Source organism: Eurytemora carolleeae, unplaced genomic scaffold, assembly GCF_000591075.1.
Source record: "Eurytemora carolleeae unplaced genomic scaffold, Eaff_2.0 scaffold20, whole genome shotgun sequence".
Lineage (NCBI taxonomy): Eukaryota > Metazoa > Arthropoda > Copepoda > Calanoida > Temoridae > Eurytemora > Eurytemora carolleeae.
Genome location: NW_019396765.1, coordinates 474,090 through 494,182, shown reverse-complemented (window position 1 = coordinate 494,182; position 20,093 = coordinate 474,090). Strand labels below are relative to the sequence as shown.

General features: G+C 33.3%; 1 protein-coding gene across 2 annotated transcripts in view; it reads left to right on the top strand.

The window, feature by feature from the left end:
- The first annotated feature begins 114 nt into the window (after positions 1-114).
- Positions 115-20,093, top strand: part of LOC111708397 (mediator of RNA polymerase II transcription subunit 1) — a 24,267-nt gene continuing 4,288 nt past the window's right edge. For both annotated transcript variants that reach the window (XM_023481758.1, XM_023481759.1), the window contains exons 1-26: positions 115-301; positions 2,542-2,633; positions 2,732-2,771; positions 3,553-3,655; positions 4,368-4,465; positions 5,169-5,229; positions 5,871-5,950; positions 6,419-6,483; positions 6,870-6,958; positions 7,323-7,400; positions 8,051-8,158; positions 8,801-8,908; positions 9,710-9,803; positions 10,192-10,342; positions 10,917-10,999; positions 11,595-11,747; positions 12,625-12,671; positions 13,193-13,254; positions 14,486-14,685; positions 15,026-15,076; positions 15,558-15,616; positions 16,231-16,304; positions 16,875-16,952; positions 17,527-17,638; positions 18,722-18,774; positions 19,962-20,018. In XM_023481758.1, coding sequence (XP_023337526.1) covers positions 173-301; positions 2,542-2,633; positions 2,732-2,771; positions 3,553-3,655; positions 4,368-4,465; positions 5,169-5,229; positions 5,871-5,950; positions 6,419-6,483; positions 6,870-6,958; positions 7,323-7,400; positions 8,051-8,158; positions 8,801-8,908; positions 9,710-9,803; positions 10,192-10,342; positions 10,917-10,999; positions 11,595-11,747; positions 12,625-12,671; positions 13,193-13,254; positions 14,486-14,685; positions 15,026-15,076; positions 15,558-15,616; positions 16,231-16,304; positions 16,875-16,952; positions 17,527-17,638; positions 18,722-18,774; positions 19,962-20,018 — 2,325 coding nt within the window. In that variant the 5' untranslated portion in view covers positions 115-172. The remainder of the gene's footprint in view (positions 302-2,541; positions 2,634-2,731; positions 2,772-3,552; positions 3,656-4,367; positions 4,466-5,168; positions 5,230-5,870; positions 5,951-6,418; positions 6,484-6,869; positions 6,959-7,322; positions 7,401-8,050; positions 8,159-8,800; positions 8,909-9,709; positions 9,804-10,191; positions 10,343-10,916; positions 11,000-11,594; positions 11,748-12,624; positions 12,672-13,192; positions 13,255-14,485; positions 14,686-15,025; positions 15,077-15,557; positions 15,617-16,230; positions 16,305-16,874; positions 16,953-17,526; positions 17,639-18,721; positions 18,775-19,961; positions 20,019-20,093) is intronic.

The following is a 20,093-nucleotide window of genomic DNA, read 5'->3' as shown; positions in this document are numbered from 1 at the left end:
TAGGAGGGGGGGGGGTCCAAAAATCGTTCACTAGGACAGACCCAAGACTGCAATTAATTAAAAGATGTATTAAAGAAACTGGGTCAGATTGGTCCTAGTAGATTTTTTGCTAGAAAAAATTTTATTTTCAGAAAAAAATTAAGCGTCCGGTAGATCGTTTAAAGCTGTAAGGATGTGGATGGAAGGTATGATGGAGAGGATCAGGGTGAAGTCGGATCAACAGAAAACTCTTCTTGATACAGCCAAGTCCTTGAGGATTGCAATGGCGGATAAAAGACACTCCTTGGACTCACAAGATAAGGTGCCAAATCAATTAATAAATGAGTTATTTCCTAGAGAACGTTTTTTTGCTGACCCCCCCCCCCTCTCTATTATTAACATGAGGTCTGTCTTGAGAACGCCTCTTGACCTCCGCCGGCCCCCTTCAAAGGTGAACTTGATGAATATTGTTCAACAAATTGACAATATTTATTTTGTATCAGGTTAATTTAGGTTAGGTCGGTGCCGAGCGCTGCGGCTAGGACAGATTAGGGGGCCGAGCGCTGCGGCCACGGGTTAGGTTAAGTTAAGACACTTTCTGGGCCGAGCGCTGCGGCTAGGACAGGCTAGGGGGCCGGGCGCCGCGGCCACATTGCCAATAATATCCATGTCTAACATCCATGTACAAAATTGATAGGAGGGGGGGGCATGGGGGGGCCAAAAATCGTTCACTAGGACAGACCCTGCGTTTTTAAGTAAAAATCATATTTTTTAAAAATATGAATAAGTTAAAAATAATGTAAAAAAGAAATGAACAGTAAACAGTAGCTTCATTCCAGGGGAAGAAAATTCCAAACCTTGCATATGTTCCAAACCTGACACTGGGTGTCAGGTTTGTGCACAAATGTGATGATCAACGTTTTAGATATTGAAGAAATTATTTCTAACATATTATTAAACACGATAATCTACAATTATCAATATTTACTTCTTTTCTAAAAATAAAACTGTAAGCAGTCGTTCCTTTTTAATAAAACCTAAACCATTTCTGAAACACTTTAATCTTGGACGCGTTTTGGAACATAAACCAACTTTCGTAACAATCCAGGATAATTGAGAATATTCAACAATTAAGATTAACACGTACTATCATAATTCACAAAATACCGTAAATCACCAAAAATATTTATACTTTTTATACAAAGTTATCCAGTTTTGGTTCCCTTAAACTTTAAACTTTTTTTCAAACTCATTCGTTATTAAGAGTTTCACTGTATTTTAGACGGTAGTGAAATTAAATTCAGCTTACATTTTCTTTATTCTTTGTGGATCTTTAACATTATCTAAGGTCACAAGAATTGTAGGCAGGGGCGGATACAGGGGGGGGGGCGGCNTTAATACCAAACAAATCATTCAGATATTACAAACAATAGTCATTGATTATTTTTCGACGCATTCGTATATAGTACTCGGGGATATGTATAACATGTGTACCTGGATCTAGCCGAACAATCTGATTCGTATATAGTACTCGGGGATATGTATAACATGTGTACCTGGATCTAGCCGAACAATCTGATTCGTATATAGTACTCGGGGATATGTATAACATGTGTACCTGGATCTAGCCGAACAATCTGATCAGCTAAACTGTGAAACATACAGATTCCACCAGAAGGAGTTATTGACTGAGTTAATAATTTCTGGGGCTAGCGGGATAAAAAGTCTTCTGATGAAAAATGATATTATCGATTTTTTAGCCGCAGCGCTCGGTCCAGAAATTGACTAAACCATACATTTGTAATATAGTGTGTTTAAAAATTTTTATTTATGGGATGAATGCGATGCTCGGTCTTTATCTCTTCATAAGTGATTGAAGTCGTGGTAATCTCAAATATATCATGTCCTCTTCACAGTCTTCATTAGTCATTACGTTTGCCTAAATAAATTGATTTTTTCTATTTTAGTGTAATTTTATACAAATTTGGTTTTTGTTTTCGGTGAATTGCTGATCATTCTAAAATAATCACCGCGAACCATTTTTAATTTGTTATTTTCGTTGTTTTAATTGTTTAACAGATGTAAAAGCTTTCCACGGGGTTTTAGATTTGTACTTTTTAAGCTTTCCATATTTATTAAGACAAGTACATGTAATTAAATACATGATTTAAGCCGACCTCAAACCATTCACCAAAGTCTTTTCTACTTAACGTTTAAAAAAAGGAATTAAGTCAAAATATGGTTTAGGGAATAGCTTCTTTGAGTATAAGTGAACAAATGAAATGTTCGCATATTAAAAAATGCACATTTCTTACCAAATAAAAGTTGGAATAATTAAAATTTTGATAGTTTTTTAATTACATTTAGTCTTTTTTTAACAAATTATCTGACACAAAAATTCTGTTTTAATAACACTTGTCATCTATTTTTCCTCTTTCATTCACCATTGCCTTCTTTTGTTGACTTTCCCATCAGGCAATTCGGAAAAAAAAAATTTTTTTACGAAACTTTATCGAGCTGCCGATTACTTCACTTAACTTTATTTTATAAAACTTTATTTAGGAAATTTTCCGTAAATGTTTGGACACCCTGCAGTCTTCTATCTCGGTGCGTTCTGCGTCTGGAATGCTGGAAAAGCTGGAAACCATCGCTAGGAAAATATTTTCGATTTTTCAAAATTAATTGCATAATTATGTTTTATTTAAAATATTCAGAAAATTTTATGTTTCAAAATTAAAAACGAAAATATTAGGCAAATGAATCTTAAATGTATTCAAAACTCTCAACCACCGGTAATTTGTTAAAATTTCAAAGAAAAAAATGTATGCTTAGGATCCGCAAAATTTTGGCTTCCTGGGTCCGGATCCGGAAGAATATGCGGATCCACGGCCGGATCCGGATGCAAGGGGTAAAATATCTATCAAAAATCTTTTGCTCTCAAACCCTAAATCTGAACTGTTAAGACAAATCATCCAATAAAGGCTCTATTTCTGAATGGTTCATAAAGAAGAATAACCAAAAGAATAATAAAAATAATCTGAAAATTCTTCTTTTTAAAAAAAAATCAGTAAATTCCAATGGCCTGGATCCAGATCCTCGTCAAAATTATATGGATCTTAAGTATGGAAAAAATAAAGTTTAAAAAATACACCAAAAGTTAATACAATCAGTTAGTTAAATTATTTAGATGACAAACTTGAAACTGTGAGAATTTATTCTTTGTAAAAGAAATAAGTTTTATGTTTTAAAATAAATGGATTTCTGGGTTAAAAGCATTAAAACATTTCAGTTGAGGTCTTCATTTAAATTTTCTGATAGGTTTATCATCATTAAAAAATTATGCCCCTGTAAAATTCTTTTTGGCCGTCTCCAAGGGTGCAAATGGGGCATCGAAAGGCGAGTTTTTTCATTCTTTTGATCTTTTTACCCCAAAAATCATTTATTTTCTCCAATTTTGTGTAAAACTACTAAAAAATTTGCGCTCCGCACAAAAATATATAAATTCTGGAGGAAAAAATAATTTTTTCTAGGAAAATATACACACCTGGCTATTTCATATTAATTTCCTTCTAGTCGATCATCCACCTGTTCATCATGTCCGAGCCGTTCTACGTGGATATCGTGGTGGACGGGGTTGGTAGTGTGATGGGGGTTAATATTCATCATCAAGGGAAAGGTAAGGACGAAGCAAAAGTAAAAAAAATCCAGAAAACTATGGAATGATTGTCGTCTTCGTCAATCATTCTTTAAATCTCATCTCAACAATCCCCTTTCAAACATTAAATTTTCCTTTGAAGGATGAAAAAGTTACTTTATCACCCTAGAGGGTGATAAAATGACTTTATCGACCTGCTATTTAATAAGTTGAGTAAAATTGAATAAAACTATACATATTAATGAAATGGATATCATGCGTGCGAAAACTTTATTGCTTGGTTTTTTCACTTATTATAGTCATTACAATGAAGTTTTTATTATTTACAACTACACAACAGGGAAGTTAGGGGAATTTTACTTTTCCAAGGGTTCCCAAGACCAAGAAATTGTGTGTTTTGATTAGTCGAATGTAACTCATGAGTAAACAATGCAATACAGAGTTCAGAAAAAAGAAATCAAGATCCTCTCAGCTAGTTCTAACTTGTTGTGTGGCATACTGCAAGGATATCCCCAAAAATTTCTTTTTTTTTCAAAATTAGACGAAATATGATTGTAAGATATACGAACAAGAAGAAAATGAAGAACATGAAATATAGAAATGTTAAAACATTTTTATCTGATAACATAAAAATATTTATAGAATATTATTTAAAAATTTAAAAATTAATAGGTCGGTATAAATGTTCGTCAAAAGACAGGTAAAATAGATGATAATTCTCAATATGATCTAGGATTAGGGAATGGCAACTCTGGAACTATCCAAAGCTGCCCTGAAGTTGTTGAATGCTTGAATAAACAAGATTTTGATGCTTTCGTTAAACATCTAGAGGTTAGTAACTAGTGTCATTAAATAGTATCTTGGGAACCCATCGTCGTATATTTACTCCCGCCGATTACCTGCGCTTTGTCTTAAATTAGAATTGTAGCTATTTTTCCCTGCCAAACTTACAATCTTAAAATCAAGCTAATAACATTCCTGTGGTTCTCCCGAGTTCTCCAATCAAAATTTGAGGGAAATCACTCAAGGGGTTCCTGAGTTATGATCGGACACTATAAACAGACATACAGAGATGACAACTAGTCTATATATATAATAAAATAATAAATAATAACAAAAAATAATAAATAATAATAAAATAATATGAAACAGATTGATGAATTTATTAATGTATAATGTTGGTCCGAATATGAATAAAATATAGAAGATATATGAGTTTGAGGGGTGAACTATGAATGAGCTATGAATTAATTTACAATTCCTAAACTGAACTTTTAATTGGAAGTGATCAAATTCCTAATTGGGGGACAAAATAGTATCTCTTATTTTCCTGAGGTCTTATTGGCAGAGAATACATTTTATGGCTTCTGGGGGGTCAAACCTTCATCTAAATGGAGTTTAAAGGATTCACAAATTATGATCGTTAATTAATTAATGTGACTGTTTAAATCTTAGCGGCGAAACCGTTTTTTTTGTTGGTTTTTGTTCCTTCAATTTTGTTTTAAAGGAATATGAATGAATCTAATAAATTCAGGGTCTGAATAAAGTTTATGATCTGAACTGCGCCCTACAGGACAAATCTAGCGGAAGACAAGGTTAGTGTACGTGTACATTGTACAGTGCATATTTGACTTAATACTTGCGGATTTTGTTTCGGAACACGTGCAAAGGAACGGTGGTCGGTGAGCCTAATACTGCTCATATGACGTTTCCGTAAATAAATACTGCAATTTATAGGCCTGCCTAAAAATTTAAGATAAAATGCAGGATTAAATATTTTCTTTAAAAATAATTTCCGCCCACTTAGAAAAAGTAAGTTTTTCCCGCTAATCAGGAAATTTAAATGATTTTAGGGGAAAATATACAACATTTAGCTTGAAAAGGACGGTAAAAGGGGAAAGTGTCAGTTAAAATTGAAATTTTATTTCCCAAATCTTTCTAAAATCATTTTCCCCCTTAAGCAAGTGTGTGAAGTAGAGGGGAGTTAATTCTTGAAAATATAAGTCTCTGGACGAATACTAGTTTGATTATTAGTGCCCTGTAATCTGGAGGATGACCTCATGAGATTGTACAAGAATTGGGATTTAATTTTTGAAAATATAAACCTCTGGATAAATGCAAATTTAATTATTTAACGCCCTGCAAACTGGAGGATGACCTCATAAGGTCATCATTTAATTACTTAGTGCTCTGTAATTTGAAGGATGACCTCAAAAGTTTAAATTTAATTATTTAGTGCTCTGTAATCTGGAGGATGACCTCATGAGGTTGTACAAGGTTCAACAATCTCAACCCTGGGTCAAACATCTAAACCAGGTATGAAAATACCAAAGGCGTATTCAGGGGGAGGGGCTATTGGGGCTCAAACCCCCTTGGACTAGTGATATCTGTGGATTTCAGGGGTTTCAGACCCCAAGGAATTCTGAGCTCCCTCCACCGGACAAATATTAGACTAGACTACGCCTCTGTTGGTTGCTTATTCATATTTAATATTCTAAAATACTATTTATTTTCTCGATTAATTCGTGGGGGGGGGGGGGGGGGAATAATCGGGAAAGGGATAATTAGGTTCCCTTTCTGATCTAAACAACTTGATTTGATTTGATTTGATTTGATTTGATTTGATTTGATTTGATTTGATTTGATTTGATTTGATTTGAGGAAAGGGATCATGAAGCCCGCCCCTCCCCCATCCCTGGTTTTGAAATCTGGAAATTATTTAGTAGAAAATGAACTAAAATAATATTGTTAATTAGCTACAAACTGTTTGAACTATTTGTTTAGTTGATTCATAAAACTGGATTGGGATTAGTAGAAGGAAGAGCAGGAGGTCTTCCAATGAAGTTAAGGTAGATTTTTTAAATTGTTGACGTAAGTTTTAGCGACCCCTTCTTTACAATGACGAGTGCAATGAAAAACATAACATTTATCTCAATAACGACTTTAGCATCTTATTCTAGAGTATTCCTGCCCCCCTACCAGGTCTATATTCTAGAATATCCCTGCCCCCCTACCAGGTCTATATTCTAGAATATTCCTGCCCCCTAACAGATCTATATTCTAGAGTATTCCTGCCCGCTAACAGATCTATATTCTAGAATATTCCTGCTCCCCTACCAGATCTATATTCTAGAATATTCCTGCCCCCTACCAGATCTATATTCTAGAGTATTCCTGCCCTCTAACAGATCTATATTTTAGAATACTCCTGCCCNCTACCAGGTCTATATTCTAGAATATTCCTGCCCCCCTACCAACTCCTGGATGTTGAGACTAGGAGAATGCTACCAATGACCCAGTCGACCATTATCAGTAAAGATCTAGGTAATGAAGGCTCAAAGAACACCGGGCTTCTAGGTCGCTTTGAGCCTTGTAAGTAACAGTTTTAGCTGTTAACCGTTGCCCTTCAAACTGCCATATTTGGTTGTAAATCGTGTTTATTTTCTTAAATTGCTACTTTTTTTAATACAAGAAATTTCGTCATTAGGAATTATACACTCTTGAAATGATGAAGTATTTATAATTTCTTTAATTATAGACATCAGCTTGAATTGAAAGGACAATTGTAAACAACTTTAGACAATTTTGTCTTAATTTGAAACAAGAAAAACTATGGGCTTCTTCTTAGAGTGAAAAAGAAATTTGTTTAAAATATTTTTTTTATAGCTGTTCACAAGTTTTTGTTCAGGTGTAACTTTGACTGTTGGAATAAAATCATCAACAACTGAACATATTCTGCCCCTCACTCAAGCCATATCTAGCTCAGGTTTGTCCAAGGGTGTATTAAGGGGTATCCCCTAAGTGTTAGGTTTCATGGGAGGAAAAATTAAATACTCGGCAAACTAATTTCAACAAGAACGGAAAATCTTACCTTTTGATGTCCAATTATAAATTTTCCCCTAGAGCATCGAAACTTAATTATTGAAAATATATTTAACCCAGGGGTATATTTTACTTTCTTTAAAATATGAATCAACAGGGAAGAGTGAGAAAATATATTTAACCCAGGTGTATATTTTACTTTCTTTAAAATATGAACCAACAGGGAAGAGTGAGAAAATATATTGAACCCAGGGGTATATTTTACTTTCTTTAAAATATGAACCAACAGGGAAGAGTGAGAAGAAGACGGAAAAAGGCCTAAAAAGAAAATAATTGAAAATGTAAAGTAAAGCATATTCAATGTAGTTTGACGACATATCTAAATAAGCCAAAAGTGTGGCGCCTCGTTTTTTTTATAGAAAATGATTTTAATGAGAAACACTGGTTACTGAAACACCCCTTTTCCTCTTAATCATTTGGTTAATCATGATTTATGGAATTTGTCATTCACTTAGATTATTTCTCCGAATTTTTTCTTTGGACTTGTTTTCAAATTTATGAACTATCCCTTCAAGATGTTATCTGTATGTTCAGGTCAAGATGTACCTCTAGGAAATGCTAACTGTGCACGTTTACCCGCATACCTAGTTCTAGAACTCAGTCAACCTCTACCTACCACATCAGCTATTATTAAGAAAATAGGTAATTCATTATTCAATTTATTTTTTTTAAGTAAAAGGGGTATAAATATTTAGTTAAAGATTAAGGAAGGATTCGAATCAGTGATTCAAGTTTGAACCGGCAGCAGGCAGTTCAGCGACCTCACAAATTAATAAAATTCGGTCCCTGGAGCCCAATACTAGTATATATATATGTTAAAATAAAAATAATGATTCGTGAAAATCATAGAATCTTTATGAAGACCATGGATCTTGATTCATATAATGGAATCTTGATTCATATGGAGTCTTGATTCATATCATGGAATCTTGATACAAATCATGGCATCTTGATACAAATCATGGCATCTTGGTTCAAATCATGAAATCTTGATTCAAATCATGAAATCTTTATTCAAATCATGGCATCTTGATTCAAATTATGGAATCTTGATTCAAATTATGGAATCTTGATTCAAATTATGGAATCTTGATTCAAATTATGGAATCATGATTCAAATTATGGAATTTTGATTCAAATTATGGAATTTTGATTCAAATTATGGAATCTTGATACAAATTATTGAATCTTGATTCATATCATGGAATCTTGATACAAAATATAAAATCTTGATAAAAATTTATGGAATATTAATAAATTGTTTTTATATTTGTAATATTGTAGAGAGTATAACCAGTATACCTTGGATACAACCTGGTTCAGACTCTTCACTCTTCAGTCTCATCTCTCTTCAGGAGAGTAATGGAACTCTAGACTCAAGAAACAACAGAGGTAAAACCTTTAAATAAATTTATCATAAGTCTCTCTCCTCCTCCCTGGGTCACATTTTATGAAAACAATTATCAAAGTTATGAAATATTTGTCATCTTGTAACCAGTAACATAAAGGTACGATTTTTATATAATCTTTAAGAAAGGATTGGTTCGTTTTATCGTAACCCGACGGATTCCTTATCAAAAGTTAAAAGTATCTTGTATCGGCAAATGAGAATTTGCGAAAACACGATATGTTGTTATTGACAAAGTAAGCCCTTAATTGCTTTAAATTGGAAGTTTAGCTATGTTTTTCGAGTTTAGGCCGAGTTTAATTCAACTCAGAACTTCGGAGACATCGAAAGAATTTATAAGATGTCATTTTCTTCACCTACTGATAATGGAATGCTGCAGATATTTAGTTTTTTATCTGAATAATTATTTGGAGCTCTCTAAAACTGTTCCCGCATATTTTTTGGTTTAACATTTATTTTTACAATTACTGAGATTTAGGTATAATATCAAAAAGATCAGATCTGAGGTCTCTGACAAATATGAGGATCTCGAGCCGGGTTCAATTCATAATTTAAATGGACGATTCTTAATCTGTTTAATCCTATTCCAAGTGACGTCTGGTTTACCAAAAATTATATTTATCTCTACTTAGCTATAGTCACAACTACATAGTGCTAGTACAGATCTTGAACCGCCGATTTATAAGGATTTTAATCAGTGATTCATGATTTGAACCGGCGGTAGGTAATTTAGCGACCACTCCAATTTTCTTAATTCGCTCCCCAGATCCCAATTTTTTATCTAGGAATGTTTGTAACTTTGCCTGATCAGCAGCATTGCTATTATCTCACAGATACACCAGAGATGGTCGGTCAAACCATAACCTTTGTACCTTTCAGGTAGTTCATATGTACTACAGGGGGATTATTTACCTTTCAGGTAGTTCATATGTACTACAGGGGGATTATTTTCCTTAAAATCCCCACCCCTTCTTTTCCTCAAAACGTTTTTAGGGTTTTATTCACTGAACTTGTTTAAATAAATGATTTTGAGGGAAATTAAATGAAATTTTGGTTTGAAAATAACAGAAAAGGTTGAAAAATTAAGTGTAAAATTTTTCCCTCAGATTATCGGATTTAAATAATTGTTTTCGATTAATTGCCATGTAATAGCATCATTCAACTGTACATTTTTATTTTTATATTTTATTCAAATTTCGTTCTTCGTACACCCGATTTAAATTTTAAAGGTTTTCATAATCAGTTTTTGATTTTCATGATGATTCAGGCATCCAAGCCAAGTGCCTGGAATAGTAGATCTGCTACGTAGACAAGCACTATTCAACTGCCTGATATCCTCTTGTATCCGAAAGAATAGCCTTGAGGATGTGGATTCTAGCACAATGTTTGAGATTTCTTGTGTTGATTCAAACTGTCAGGTAACCAGGGCCGGGGTTTATATTTTATGTTAAAAATTACCCCCCCACGCTTCTCTTCAAAAACAATTTTTCTATCTTGCTGTGTTAGGAATTGTTAAGGACCTTATTTCTAGATGCTGAAGCGATGAAATTTTGGGTTTGAATAAAGCATCAAAATGAAATATGAAGGAAGAATTAATTCTAAAAATATATTTACCCTTGCATTTTGCACAATAAAAGTAAAAGATAACCTTTCTTGTTTTATTAAACATTTTATTAACTTAAGTTTAAGTAATCCTTTAAAAGTTTTCCATTAACCAATAATCATAATTGAATTCTTCAACGTTTCCTAATACTTAAAATCAGAATGAATATAGGAGAGGGGGCAGGGGACTGATATGCGAAATACGCAAAAATCTTCTTTTTTTCGCTGAAAACCCTAATTCTCTATTAGTTGGTTATTAATTTTAATTAGCTTAAAAAAAACCTTGAATGTCCATTGCTCAACACCAATCAGGATTTATAAGAAAAAGTGACGCAAACAATTATTCTTAATTTTTTATTCACAAAAAATAATTTTCATTTATTTGTTTAGAATTTGACGATAATGTTTGAGGACCCAGTAGATGAGGATATGGCAACTGCTGAAATTATGTTATCAGATGTTACATCACCACAGTAAGATAAATAAAATTCTATTTTTGGGCTGAATATTTTATTAAAAAATCACACACCCCTTTTTAATATTCATCATTTTTTATAGCAAAACATAATCGAATTTAGGATAGAAATATGCACCCCTATAACATGTCTTTTGCCTTATCATCCTTGATACTTACTTACTTGATACTTGTGATGTGATTCCAAGGACTCCAAGTAGGAGTATTGTAGGAATGTCTGTTCCAGTCCCCCAGAGTAGTGTTCAGATCGCCCTGGTTCTCATGGGTTTTCAGGATACTCCTTACACTACTCAAAAATATTTTTGATTCAAGTACAAAAGATATTATTTGGTTTCTTGTGGTCTTAATAATAATAGATAGTTTTAAAGCTTTAAGGCAACCAAAAAGGGGTTAATTATTTCTGAGCACTATCCTCCCTCCTGGTTAATGAAATAAACAAAAGTTTTTTTTGCTATGTTTTTGTTAAAAAAATGTTGGTGCTTTTAAAACTTCATTTGACAAATTTTTTATTTTTGTGAGGAATTAAAATATTTATGAATTTGAATCAACATCTGTACAGTACATTCATTTTAATCAAACTTGAATTTTGTTAGGTGTACAGTTCACTTGAGTGGATTTGCTCAGTCTGGAGATCTAGGAATAAAGGCGGAAGGTGGGATGAAGGCGGAGGGCGGAGTAAAAGCTGAGGCGGATGCTGCTATTAGTCGTGTTCTCCTTCAGTCCCTCTCCATCCCTGTAACTATGAGGTTCGAGCTTCTTTATATTCATATTTTTAAATACAGGGGTATAATTTTAACAACTAACACACCCTCCCCTGATTTTTAATTTTTGCTGAATTAGGGGGGGGGGGGAATCAAAATTGGACATTAAAAAAGAAATTTTTCATCTTTTTTATACTTATTTCCCAAAAATCAATTTATTTTTCCCTGCATGAACATGCCTAACTTCTGGTGAAAAAAATAATTTTCATGGAGGTGGGGAGGGGGTAATTTTTTAAGAAAATATACACCCGTGTATCCTAACGTTGATGTTTGTTATAGTTATTCTTCATTCATTCATAGATACTTTCTAAAAAAAAACTTAGAAATAATGATGTTTTTCCTCACTTCATATTTTCATTATTTTTCCTCATTGTGTTGAATCAGGATTTTAAAAATTATAAAATGTTCTCTTTTACCCTTATTTTGTCAGTCTTACACGCTAGCTTAAACATGGGCGGATACAGGATTTAAGTGAGGGGGGGGGGGCAAGATTTTTTTATTAACAAAAAATTCATAATTAGGAACAAAAAATCGCGTCGCAGGCGAAAATTTTTTTTGACTGAAAGACTCAAAAAGAGTCAAAATTAATGACTAAAGACGAAAAATTAGATTTTTAACTTTTCACACATTAAAGTTTATTAAGACACATATTTTTCCTATTTTGCACTAGGGTTTCTTTCCCTTAAGCATGCTATATAGTGAGAAGCTATTCTGAAAATAGGAACAAAAAATTCCAAATTCAGGGGGGGGGACGAATGTCCCCCCTCTGTATCCGCCCCTGAGCTTAAACATTCTAACAACAAACCTTTTCTTTGGATTTTGTAAAAAAAAATTGTATTAATTCCATAGAATTACTTTTCAGATCAATTCTTAAGAAGAACCAAGCAATTACTCGCAGTATTAAATCAGGGAAACACAAAATACTATGAAAAATTTGACGTAATTAAAAAAATTTGAAAAATAGAAAATTCATGAGAAGTAAAACAACCATTGCTGGCTTTATTTGATTTTATCATTGTAAGAGAGAAATTAACTTGTAATAGAAACATGGCGGGTCCGTCCTAGAGAACGATTTTTGGACCCCCCTCCCCCCGCCCCCGCCGCGCTCCTATCAATGTTATACATGACCACTTTTTCAACAATTTTCAATTAAATAAATATTTATTTAGGGTTAGGTTAGGTGAAGACACTTTCTGGGCTGAGGACAGGCTAGGGGGTCGAGCGCTGCGGCCACATGTCTTACATTTAAGATTCATGTACAAAATTGATAGGAGGGGGGCGGGGTCCAAAAATCGTTCTCTAGGAAATTACCAACATGGCAAATTGAAAAATTTCAAAGCTTAAAGCAAAAAACTATTAACCCTGGTTTTTGTTTGTGATGATGAAAGATGGGATACCTTGAAGAAATAGCTTTAATTGTGTTGGTTCAGAGGAAGATGGTGGTGGGTTAGGAGGCGAGGCTGGAGATATGGAGGATACAGCTGGAGGACAGGTTAGTGGGGAGGGGATGGGGGGGGGGTTGCAATGAATTGTTTCTTCGAAATCTCCGAAAATATGATATAAATACTGATATTCCTCGGATTTGTCGTTTGCATTTTTTTCTTCGTTTATTTATTATTAGTTCGTAAAATATCGGTCCTTTGCCTTGTCATTTTATCCGTCTGAGCAGGAAGGGATGGCTGTAGTCCTCAATTTGTAATCAGCACCACCCAAACGGGTTTTGTGGTATGCGCGCTAATCAATTTGTAATCAGCACCACCCAAACGTATTTTGTGGTATGCGTGCTAATCAATTTGTAACCAGCACCACCCAAACGTGTTATGTGGTATGCACGCTAATCAATTTGTAATCAGCACCACCCTAACGTGTTTAGTGGTATGCGCGCTAATCAATTTGTAATTGGCAAAAAATTGAGAAACGCGATGCCGCAAAACACGATTGGGGAGTGCTGATTACAAATTGAGGAGCTCTGCGCTCTCCCTCCCCCCGTCTGAATGTTAAACACGTCAGCAATATTTAAAATACAACTCACGCCTGAGAATTCTTTGAAATGCTTGCATTTAAAGGATCTATAGACAAAATTTCGCGTGACTCTTCATTAATAGAGTGGCATGTCTGATTCACAACGGTATCCTTTAAAGTTTGTCTTAACAATTTTCCATTGTTGTTACTCTCTAAGGGTGACTTGTACGCTTTTCTGGTACAGGAAACAAGAAACAAGATTATCAGACTTTTAAGGTAGAAAAACGACAACGATCAGATAAAGGTTTCACGGGTACCTTTGTGAATCGGGTATATGCCTCCTTAGAAGGAGGGTCACTTGAATATACGACATCAGTCCCTTTGACAAAAACACTTTAGTTCTACTAACTTACTCACAAGAATCTTTTGATGATCAAAAAAGTAGAATATAAATAGAACATTTTGATTTGATATATTCAAGCTAAATGTCATTCGAAGATTATTTCAGACAAATGAATTTTTCATAAGCACTGGATTTGAAAACAGTGAGAAATAGTTGTACAATGTACCACCGGTTTAAACAGTTCTCGTATATGCTAGTCTAAGCTCAAGATAAGTGATTCAATTTAGTCTTGTATTTCAATTACTTCTCAGCTATTCATTGAAACTGGTAACTTCGGATTTAATATTTGGTATGGTTCAATTCGTAATAAATCAAAACAATTAATATGGCGGATTTTGTTACTTGTTACCTAAACCAGGGTGGAAGCGGTAGAGGAGAGGGAGGGGAGGAAGGGGATGAGGAAGAAGGAAGAGGAGAGGACGGAGGGAAGCTAAAGACGGAAAATGGTCGAGTACAGAATCAAGCCAAGAGTTGTGAGCTGGGGGGCCCTGGCGGCGGAAAACTAAAACAGGAACCAATGGACACAGAGTCGAGCAATGATACTGAGTCTTTAAACCGGTAAGTTTATATCGTGCATCAGTTTATCTTCCCTGCGACAATTCATCTCCCCTAATGTTTTAGCCATTTTGACACGTTAGACTTCAAAAGTAACATTACGACACTCACAAATGTTCATGATTGTAAAAACATTACAAAGTATCAGTAACTAATTTCATCATTTGAAAATTGGAAAAGAAGACGACATTTTAGAATAAATCTCTTAAAGGACTTGAAACAGAAAGACATATACAATTAAAATATCTTTTTGATTCATATATCTTCTTAAATAATAATCATAATCAAGATTGAAAAACTTTATTGATTTATAAAATTTTAAATCTAATAATATTTTTATCAGGTTTGGGCCTCAGGGTGTAGAATCTCTTCCTGGGGCCCTTTCAATCACAAGGTAACTATCTTAATTTTCTTTGATTACTCATCTTAAACTACAGTTTTGGACAAAATATCCTTCTTTCTGTAACCTGATGGATCGTTTTCTAATTATGCCAAGGATCAAATAGAATACACCAATTTTGCGGGGCATAACGACAAGCCACAGATGAGATAAACTACAGTGATAGGCGATTATATCAATACAATTAAGACATTTTTTTGTTTGTTTTTTGTTTGACAAGCTTTTTTTGGAATTACAAGTTTACAAGTTTTCAAAAAGAAGCTTTTTTAATTGAGAGCTTCTCTGGACTTATATGTTTATGTGTATCCATGCTGTTTAACAGCTTGATATAAATCAAATTTGAAATCGAAAGATGTCTGAATTGTATTGAGGTAACCCCTTACCAACTGTAAGTTTGCAATATATGTATGTATAAATTAATTTTTTTTTAGAAGGTACAAACAAAGAATACTGTATTAAACATACTAATATTTAGGAGTCCGACAAAAGTTCAATTCCGTCAACCATTGCAGGCATCTCACAATCTTACCTCAGGTATTTATCCGTACAATCTTAGTTTTAGGAGTTTCCAGTGTGAATCTATCTTTCTTATTTAGTTTCCAAACTACATTATTTAGTTTGCTAAATAAGTTTCCAAACGACGTAAATTTAATTTTCCAATTTAGTTTCCTAACGACTTATGTTTAGTTTCCTAACGACTTATGTTTACTTTTCTTATTTATTTTCCAAACTACATTATTTTGTTTTCTAAATAAATTTATAAACGTCGTTGATCTAGTTTTCAGATTTAGTTTCCCATCAGCGTTAATACAGTTTTCTAATTAAGTTTCCAAACGACGTAAATCTAGTTTTCTAATTTAATCTCCAAACGACATTGATCTAGTTTTCTGATATAGTTTCAAAACGACATAAATCTATTTTTCTTATTTAGTTTCCAAACTACGTTGTTTAGTTTTCTAGTTTTCTGACTTAGTTTCCAAACGGCGTAGTTCTAGTTTTATAATTTAGTTTCTAAACGACGTAAATCAAGTTTTCTGATTTAGTTTTCAAACGACGTAAATCTAGTTTTCTTATTTAGTTTCCAAAAGACGTAAATCTAGTTTTCTAATTTAGTTTCCAAACGACGTAAATCTAGTTTTCTGATCTAGTTTCCAAACGACGTAAATCTGATGGACTGGTGGTGGAGCTGAAGGAAGGAGGATCAAGTTTATCATTATCCAAGGAATATTTTTTTTCAAATTAAATGATTTCCTGGGATTTTTTTGCTGAATTTCGGAAGAGAAAAAGTTTTTTTTTAATTGAGAAATTAATGAAATTTTGGGTACACCTTTACAATTTACATGGTGTCAAAAAGACTTGACATACTTTGCCGGTTGATTTCATATTTTTCTTAAACATAAACTTCTGTGTATATTTTTAGATTTTGAGATTTAAAACATAAATTCACCTCCCCGTCCCTGAAAACAGGATATATATTATTCAAACGTATTCTCCACTGGATCCGAAACTTTTTGAAAAATAAACATATGAATTTTGCAAAATTCTTGAATCAGATGTTTTGTTTTCAAGAATTGTACAGTGTACACGTCTTGTTCACTTTTTTCTGGATTCTATTGGGAACAAATTCTGAAATGAAGGTTAACCAGTTTTATCATAATAAATTTTATTAAATTAATTTATTGTATGATTGATTTAAGCAATGCCCGTTAACATTGTTTTGTGTGAATTTTCTCTTCTTTTCTTGGATTTGCTTGTTTTTCAAGTTGAACTGTAAAACATATTTTGTAAACAGGATTTAGAGAAAATTCCATCAGGGATATCAATCTCAAAACTATCATCATCAGAGCCAAAACCTAGGAAATCAAGCAAGGTAAAAATAACATTAGGAAATCCAACAAGGTTACAATACTTATATGTAATCTAATCGACCAAGGTTAGAAGAATACTTTAAGGTAATCCAGCAAGGTAAACATAATTTCAAGAAATCCAACAAGATTAGAAGACTCTTAAAAAATCCAACAAGGTTAGAACACTTTTAGAAAATCCGACAAGGTTAAAATACTTTTCAGAAATCCGACAAGGTTAGAATACTTTTAGAAAATCCGACAAGGTTAAAATACTTTTAAGAAATCCAAAAAGGTTAAAATACTTTTAGGAAATCCGACAAGTTTAAAATACTTGTAGGAAATCCGACAAGGTTAGAATACTTGTAGGAAATACAACAAGGTTAGAATACTTTTAGGAAATACAACAAGGTTAGGATACTTGTAGGAAATACAACAAGGTTAGAATACTTGTAGGAAATACAACAAGGTTAGAATACTTGTAGGAAATACAACAAGGTTAGAATACTTGTAGGAAATACAACAAGGTTAGAATATTTACATTGAATTAAGTTGTAGAATTACCCAACGGTTCACGGCTCTCATTATTCTTTATTCCAGGATGACGGAATACTGCCGTTTGTATCAATTACTCCAATTTCCAGTAGGGATTCACAAGAGCACAGGATTCATGGCAAGAAAGAAAACGGAGGAATAGAAATCATTCCGCTAGGTAAATATTTTGAAGGATATGCGTATGAATAATTCTAAGAGGAATAAAAATATTCTGCTCGGTAAATATTTTAAAGAAATAAATCCGCTAGGTAAATATTTTAAGGGAAGTAATAAAAATTATACCGTAAATATTTTTGTGGAGATGAATAGAAATTAAACCGCTAATTAGATATTTTAAAGGGGAGGAATAGAAATTACACTTTAAAGTAAATATTTTAAGGGGAGAGGAATAGAAATTAAACCGCTAATTAGATATTTTAAAGGGGAGGAATAGAGTTCTTTCCGCTAGGTAATATTTTAAATTGGAGGTAAAGGAATACGTTGCTTCGTTGCCATAGATTATTTAAAATGAATTATCAACGTAAACAAAATATTGCATTGGATATTTTGAATATCATTAAAAGATGGATATTTAAAAAATTAACAAATACACAAACAATATTTGAAGCATTGTTGCGTATTTTGTATATCGTTAAAAGATGGATATTTAACATATAAACAATATTTGAAGCACTGTTGCGTATTTTTTTTTATCTTATTTAAAGATGTATAATGTATATTTAACATACAGGATGTCCCACGAAACATGATAGTAACATGAGGAATAAAAGGTCATCTTTGATATTTAAAATAATTAGCACAACAAAGAAAATAAAGTTAAAAAATTAATAATCGCAAAATAACTCTAGTCTTGGTATTTCCAAAATGTGGTCTGCCTTTTTAATTTTAATATTGCCAGAGAATGAAGAATTTCGTTCAGATTTCCACAATTTTGGTTTTATTTATTAAATAATTTGTGCTTATTGTTTCATGGTTACTTGACGACTGTATGTCACAAATAAATTAAAAGTTCAAAGACTACTTTCAAAACGTTTTGCTACTAACATGTTTCGCCGGACACCCTGTAGTAAGAATACACAAACAAGATTTGAATCAATTTGGAAGTTCTAATCTGCACTGCAGGGAAGTACATCAAAGGGGAGAGCGGGGGCGATCTTTAAGTTTCATCTCCTTAAGATCTAAGCTTTTGTACGTCCTTTAAGTTTCGTGAACAGTTCCTTTAAAGTATTTATTTCTGTAGGAGGATCCAGTGGGTCTGGAAACTCTAGTAAACTATCTCATCTCAAATCCAAGGTAGAAAAATATTTATCAAGTTTATTTACTTTGTAGAATATTTTTAACAATAGACACTGTACTAACACTTGTCAATGAAAACAAGATAAAAACATATTAAATGTAGGAAAGTGCCAGTATTAATATATTTCTAGAACTTAAATTAAGAAAATATGCTCTGGCTGGCATTATGCTTACGATACACTTGAATGCTAATTCACATCAACCCTTGCCACCAATCTTTTTTTTGAAATGTAGGATTATAAAGGAAAAATGAAACCTAAGTTCATTTTTCCTTTACAGTCCCTTTAAGATCTCATTTTTATTTAAAAAAACTTGCAAGGATGCAAGACGTTGTTTATTATAAAAGTATAAAAGTTTTTTGTATTTAGCCCATCAAATCCTGCTAAAAATTAGATTTTTTGTGAAACCTTGAATTTTTGCGTCACTCTCTTAATCAAATTTATGATTTAGTGATGCTTTCATCGCACGCATGTACAGTGTGCCTTGAACACTTTATCCTGATGAAGGATAACAGAGTAGTTGGTAGTTACAGATTTTGTTCGCTGAAATTGAATGTAATTGTTGATTATATGCAACCCATTTTATTTTAAAAATTTAAGCTGTCTTCCGGAATTACCGGCCAATAAGCATGTTCATACGAATTTTAATAACAGCAAAATTTGCGTAACGTTATACAACTAATATTCTGAATTTAGTAATTCTAAAACAGAAAATACATCGTCCATACACAACATCCCCCCCTAATGAACTTATGGCCTACTAACTCTCCGATCTACTGCAATATCGGACCTACTCCAGCTGTTTTTTTTGTATTATTTGAGGGTTATGTTAGGTTAAGACAATTTTTGGGCTGAGCGCCGCGGCTAGGTAAAACCACGTGCTAGTAGATCGGATGTGTAGTATAACGGATTTGGCGTTGGTCAGATTTGGAGTATAGCGGATTTGCGTAGGTCGAAAGATACACCATCTCAACAGGTCATACGAGGTACACAAGCGTACGTTAAAGTTCTCAGCTGCCAACATTTCATGCTAATTTGGAAGATTTCTTTTGCATTAATGATATGACAAAGGGTTAAAGGGAACCTGTGTGAATCGGACCGGCCACACAACAAATGGAGAGTCACGTCCCTTTAAAAAAGTAGCTAATTGAACAATTATGTTTTATAATATATCTGTTGTTGAAGGTTCGGGATTTCAAGCGGAGTCTATCCGAGGACGATAAACGGAGAATAGAGAGAAAGGTAAACTACAGACTCCGGAGTGTATACTCAGTTATTATCAGACTATGCTCCAAACTCTACAACTATGCCACGCCC